At 47.6% G+C, this 6,684-nt stretch overlaps 1 protein-coding gene across 3 annotated transcripts in view; it reads right to left on the bottom strand.

Moving 5' to 3' along the window:
• The window catches only part of CYSTM1 (cysteine rich transmembrane module containing 1), a 56,262-nt gene extending 52,276 nt beyond the window's left edge, over positions 1 to 3,986 (bottom strand). Inside the window, exon 1 of one of the 3 annotated variants that reach the window (XM_084780425.1) lies at positions 3,457 to 3,695. In XM_084780425.1, the coding sequence (XP_084636551.1) occupies positions 3,457 to 3,566 (110 nt within the window). In that variant the 5' untranslated portion in view covers positions 3,567 to 3,695. Of the gene's footprint in view, positions 1 to 3,456; positions 3,764 to 3,829 lie in introns of those variants that run through there. The other 2 variants (XM_084780426.1, XM_084780424.1) reach the window with 2 other exon arrangements.
• Positions 3,987 to 6,684: the final 2,698 nt, after the last annotated feature.

Consider the following 6,684-nt stretch of genomic DNA (forward strand, 5'->3'; position numbering starts at 1 on the left):
AGCCAAACCTACACAGAGAAACCCTGCCTTGAAAAACCAAAAAAAAAAAAGGAAGAAAAAAATGTTAACTTGAACCCTTGGTAGATCAGGGTTCTGATACTCCACATTTGCTAAAAACTTCCTGTGGAGGAGCCTTTTGTATATAGCTCTCAAGGTAGCATGAGCCTTTTGTGTATGGAGCTGGAGAGTTGCCTCATACCCAAAGCCCTTGCTTCTATCCTGTCGTTTTTAATTGCTGACTCTCATTTTATAGCCAAGCCAATTAGTTGCCTTGGACAAATGTGAGGAGCTTTGAGGCCTGGGACACAGCACTCAGCTTAGCTTGCAGAAAGCAGGAAGTCTCTTCTGCCTAAGCTTTTCCCTCAGGTAAGAAGAAAGCTTAGTCTGAGGGCTGATGTCCTAGTAGGAAGGCCCAAACCTCTCCGTAGCCAGATCTGTGGCTGAACAAGACAGGGAAAAGTCAAAGATGACTATTTCAATCCTCACGTAATTTAGTGAGCAGTAACCCCCACGTCTACCCCTGAAGAGCTTTAAGGGCTGACTGACCATCTCCTTAAGGGCTGGGACAATTTCCAGTAACAATCCTGCTGTCAAAGGATGCAGGGTGGGATGCTGTCTGTCCCAAAGCCTACGCCCGTTACTGGCTTACCGCAAGTGCTTGAAAGAATCAACACGTGGTAACAGAGAAAGGGCATAAGATAATGAAACGTGTGCCTGTTGACCCGTGAAATACAAACAGGTGCTTAATCTCAGGCCTCCAGATCTTGATTAGTAACTGATTAGTAACCAATTCTATAGACTCCAGAAAAAGAAAGAAAGAAAGAAAGGAAAAGGAAAAGGCCTCTAAGTATAAATGGGATACTAACTTTTACTTCTTTTTATTTTTTTAATTTCTACATCTCAAAATACACCACTCATCTAGGGATTAAAATGCCCTGCTTTGAAGCAGTTCAAATCTCATATAGCCTCTCATTAAAAAGAAGAGAGTGATAAAGTTGAAGGGCTCAAAATACACTAGCCACCTCAGCCCAATTCTTTTAACTATTCATTTATTTGTGTGCTTATTTTCTTTTGGAGACAGAGTGTTGTTACTGCACGGCCCAAGGGTGGCTCAAACTCAGTATGTAACCCACGACGGCCTGGAACTAGCAATCTCCCTCATCTCTGCCTCTCAAATTATGGAACTACAACACCGAACACTTTTTCCCACTTAGGTGCTGAGACCGACCCCAGGTGGGTCACTGTGTATCTATGCTTGGCAAGCACTCTGACATTGAGCTACACCGCTAGTCCGTGGCCACCTTCCATGTAAGGAAAACCATGCTTCTTGAATGCCTGATGGCCAGCCCTGGTGTTTATCACAGCTTGTGTTTAGGAAAACATTTTTTTTTTCCCCACTGACAATGAACTCTTAAGTTCTCTACCAACGAGAAAAACATGTGGGGGTGGCAAGGGTGAATGAAAGTGGAAAATTTCCAAAAAAACTCTCAGCCTACTTAACTGTCCTGACAGTTCCCAGGAACTGTGTCTGGGAGGATGGGGAAAGCCTGTTTCTTTCCAGGGAGGCAGAATTCCTTCGCCAGCTGAAATATGACCAGAAACTTGGAAAACTGTTAACAGGAAAAAAAAATTGATGTACCCCAAGGCATCTCATTTCCAACCATTCTTAGGTTCCTGCAGAGACACTTGAGAACCTTGGTGTCCCCCATCGGTGTTGGAGCTCACCTTTAATCCTTGCACTCTGGAGGCAAAGGCAGGTGGATTTCTGTGAGTTCAAGGCCAGCTCTGGTCTACTGACAGACCAAGTTTCAGGACAACCAGGGCTGTTACACAGAGAAGCCCTGTCTCAAAAAACAAAAACAAAGAAGAACCTCTGTGGTCTTTAGACATGTTGCAGTTTTGTGGTTGTGTCTATTTTAAAAATCACTTCTCAGGACTTCTTTTATGGAGATTTATTTCACTGGTCTGACTGAAAGTTGCTCATTTTCCCTGTCTCAACCACTCTAGACAGGCTCTCCAGAGTGCTGTACCAGTTTCTACATTTACACATAAACCAGCTGAGGACACCAAAGTTCTCAACAATTCCCTAAACTGCTCTTTACTGTACAAGATCCCCGGAGGCCCAATTTTGTTTTCTGAAGTCAAACAAATACAATATAAATTGGTGGGGCAGCTTAGTCACTTCAACTCTTTACAGAAGAGAAAAGATTTCATGTCTTAACAGCTTCAATATATTTCAGAAATATAAAAAAATATATAAACCACCAAATCATTCCTCTTTATAAACCCAAAATACACTTTTCCAGTTTCTCAGGAAACCAAGATAAAATAGCTCAACTAATATTTAAACAAAGCTGGGTGTTTATGGTTATGTCTGTAAACCCAGTACTGGAGGATGAGGTGTTTAAGGCCTTGCCTCAGCTATACGAAAGTAGAAGCCAGCCTGGATTTCTTTCTTTCTTTTTTTTTTTAAGTTTTATTTATTTATTATCTATACAGCATTTTGCCTGCAGGCCAGAAGAGATGGTTGTGAGCCATCATGTGGTTGCTGGGAATTGAACTCATGACCTCTGGAAGAGCAGTCAATGCTCTTAACCTCTGAGCCATCTCTCCAGTCCCCAGCCTGGATTTCATGAGAAACTATCTCCTCAAAATCAAAACCAGAACCGACACATGCCATCCGCACACAAAGTTAAGCAATCCTACTCTGAGGGGAGTTGGGTTAAAAAAAAAAAAATTGAGCTGAAAAATCTGTCTTACAATTTACATCTTACTCAACACTCCGTATCATGGTTTGGTGCTAATTCCCTTTAGTACCTTCCCACATTAAAACTCCTGCCAGTCAGTTTGGTTTGGATTTCACCCTAGAGATAGGGGTATTTTTGCAAAGCATTCCGAGGTCTCTGAAAGGCAATGTGCTGAGGACATTCCAGTCTCTAAGCAAACCGAAGGAAGCATATATCTCTCATCTAGTCATTCTATCCAGTCAAATGGGATACAAGAAAATAAGACACTGTTGGGCACGGCCCTTCTAGAATAAAAACAAACAAAACTGCTTAAGTGTTACAGGTATTTTGGCTGCCTGAACACCCACAAACTCTGTTATAAATACACCAAGTTCAGGTGTTGTTACCGCTTTTCCAGAATATCACACACTTCAAGTGCCTCTCTATCATAGTGTTCCCCTTTTCCCAACCCAGTCTTAATGGCTCCCTTAATGTCTCAGCTAGCCGCTCAAGCTTTTCCCCAACAAGTCCCAACTTAATGGTCCAAACTTTCCATAGTCCCCGATAGCCCCAGCACCCACTCCACGGAGTTCAAGGCTCGAGTCTCCTCTCCGAGAGGTCCCCTCTTTCCCTGTCCTCACTCAGGACCCTCTCCAGTTTCACCCCCTCAACAGGTGTACACTCGGGTCCTGCGTCCACACCTCCTTAACGTCCCCGCTTTGCGGCTCACCCCGCGACCCGACCCCCACTCCCAATGGGCAAGCTTGACCCTAGCTCCCGTCGCACAGTCTCAGAAACCGCAGCCCAAGGCGAAGAAATCCAGCAGCTTCCGGCAGGCATCCCCGGAGACAGGGTGGGGCGAGCCCCGCTCCGCTCCCAGCCGGCCGTCTCCCTCGCTCAGAGGGTCCCACAGACGGCGGGAGACCCTCAGTCCGCCACAGAGGCTCCGGGCGAGGGCAGCAGTGGGGTCCCCTCCCCTCAGGACCCGCGCGCCCCCAACCCGCCGCTCCGCGGGTCCCGACTGCTCTCCCCACGCAGCCGCCTGCGTCTCCCTGCGCCCCGGCCCGGGCTGGCTGCCCTGCTCCAACCCCCACGGCCCTCACCTCTTGCTCCACGCAGCGGCCGGTAGCTGACCCGGTCTTGACTGAGGAAAACTGGACCAGACTCCTGTAACAACACCGCACCTGCCGCGAGCCACTGAGCCGCAGCGGCGCGCCTGACGTCACCCGCGCCTCAAGCGCTGGAAGCCGGGAGTCACCTGATCTCCCTGGCAACGCGCGAGTGGGAGGGACCAACTGAGGGCGGTGTCATAGCGCGAGCCCCGCCCCCTCTGCAGCGTGGTGGGGACTGTAACCCGTCCATTAGTAGCCCCCAGCCTTGCCAGAGCTGTCACCAGAGATCCTCTCTGACTCTTGCATCCCTGCATCACGTAGCTAAGGCTGGAGTTTGGAGGCGAAAAGGGCAGGGGCTCTTGGGTTTAGCTCGGTGCACAGGTTCAGGGGTCTACCTTGGAGCTGCACGCGAGAAAAAAAGCTGAAGCTGATGACTAAATTGCACTCTTGCAACTTCCCATAAACCTTGCTGCGGCAGTATGACCAATGCTTGGGACTAATTGCAAAAATAGGAAGGGTAGGGCCAGCGTCCTGGCCTGGATCTCCCGGTCTTCAAGGTCCCCAATTCCCTCAGGAAGTGAAATCCCTGAACCTTGTCCCTGTTTCTCATTTTGGAAACGGATTTTTGGGGCTGGGGTGTATTTCAGTGGTCGAGAACTTGTGAAGTATGTGTGAACCTAGACCTACAAAGAAAAGGGAGAAAGTGGTCCAAGTTCCCCTGCTGATTGTAAATGCTGGTAACATTACACCTCGGCACACCAGCCTTTGGAAATAGACTATGAAAATGTAAACAAATGAAATGGAAATGAAGCACCCCCCGCGGGGCGGGGCGTGTCTCACGTCAAGAGCCTTTCACTCTTGCTGTCTTCGATTTCGGTTTTAGTCTCCCACTCCTTGAACCTCTAAGGAAGGTTTTCAGTCTGTCCTTGCCTTTTCACACAATAGGATCTTTGACCAGGAAGTTAATTTACAGCTAACTTCTACTGAGTATCCTTTGAGGCCAGGCTGATTAAGATATAGCATTGGGCGATCAAAAAAACATAGGTAACCTGATCATAGGTCATATTTTATAATGCCGGCATTCATTCAGCCTGAGCTTGGACTATCTGAGTTGAGGCCAGACTGGATCACACAGTACAACCCTTTCTCTAAACAAACAAGCAAAAAACAAAACTACACACACACACACACACACACACACGCGCGCGCGCGCGCGCGCGCGCTGTGCCTCATATCTACTTGTTTTATCGTAGTAGCCATTTTTTTTTCACTTTTTCTTTTTTCTTTTTTTTATGACAGGGTTTCTCTGTGTAGCCCCGGCTGTCCTGGAACTCACTCTGTAGGTCAGGCTGGCTTCAAACTCAGAAATCCACCACTGCCTGGCCATGTTTCACTTTTTATGTTTTATTTGTTATGTATTTATTTTGAAACAGGATCTCATGTTTCCCAGGCCGGCTCTGGACTCTCTGTGTAGCTGAGGATAGCAATTTTTTGATCCTCCTGCCTCTCTACCCAGAGTGCTAGGGTTACAGGTGAGTGAAATTGTGCCTGGTTTTATCGCTGAGGCTCAAACCGATGCTGGGCAAGACCTCTACCAATGAGTGCATCTTAGTTTCTACATTTAGGGTTTTGTTTTTGTTTTTGTTTTTAAAGATTTATTTACTATTTACACAGTACTCTATCTGCATGTACACCTGCACGCCAGAAGAGGGCACCCGATCTCACTATAGATGGTTGTGAGCCACCATGTGGTTGCTGGGAATTGAACTCAGGACCTTTGAAAGAGCAGACAATGCTCTTAACCTCTGAGCCATCATCTCTCCAGCCCCATGGTTTGATGGTGGGGGCGAAGGTGTTTTGTTTTGTGTTTTGCTGTTGTTGTTTGTCTTTAAGAAACAGCACATAAATGGAAGCTAGCTGTGGAAAGCAGAGATACACCATGGCTTTACTAAGGAATTAAAGGAGAAAAGAGGTTAACAACAAGAGCCCTGGACTCTATTTCCAGCATGAAAGAGTGTGAGGTAAGAGGATCATACCAGGTTCTCAAGGTCAGCCTGGGCTACAGAATGAGACCCAAGTTTGTTTGTTTTAATGAGAGAGAGACAGAGAGACAGAGAGAGAAACCCAGGCAAAGATCAGTGGGGGAAGGATAGTGGGCACAGGGTAGAGGCAGGCAGGCAGGCCTGGGATGTCTGGCATACCTGAGGAGATCTCCAGCTACACCTCAAGTCAGAGCTGGGATGAGGAGAGACTTGGGCCAGAGTGAGGGCTGAGGGATTCTGGTGGATGGGGGAAGGAAGGAGTGGGCGGCAGTTCCGGTGGAGCTGAAAGAGAAGACAAGGCCAAGGCATGCTAACAGCGCCAGAGGAAGGCTGAGGGGCTGCAAAAGTGAGCGAGGCCTGAAAGGAAGGGAGAAATGGGGTAGGGCAGATGACAACACATCTGCTGCAGCTGCCATGGCTTCAGGGCTGGACGAGAGGCTGCCAGAGAAGGGCAGCACTGTTCATTAGCCTCTGAAGACTAAAGGTCATCCAAGTGCACCCCCAAGACTATTTTGGGAGCATCATGTGGCTTGAGGCATTCTGCAGAGCTGAGAAGCAGGGCAAAGAGCAGATATGGGCAGATCCATATCTACGGCCTGACAGTTTTCAAGACATATGTATTTTAATCTGTCCTTTCTGCTCGTCTAGAGAGCCCTAATACAGGGTTTGTCTTTTTGTCTGGAATATTCCTAGGCTCTTGCTAACATGTCTCCTTGTCTGCCATGCTGGTGAGCAAGGTGGACATGAGATGGGAGGGTGCTTAACTGCCTTGAAAGAAGAGCCTATGGCATCTGCTTAAGGCTA

The sequence above is a fragment of the Acomys minous genome (assembly GCF_964271855.1).
Source record: "Acomys minous genome assembly, chromosome: 4".
NCBI classification, from domain to species: domain Eukaryota; kingdom Metazoa; phylum Chordata; class Mammalia; order Rodentia; family Muridae; genus Acomys; species Acomys minous.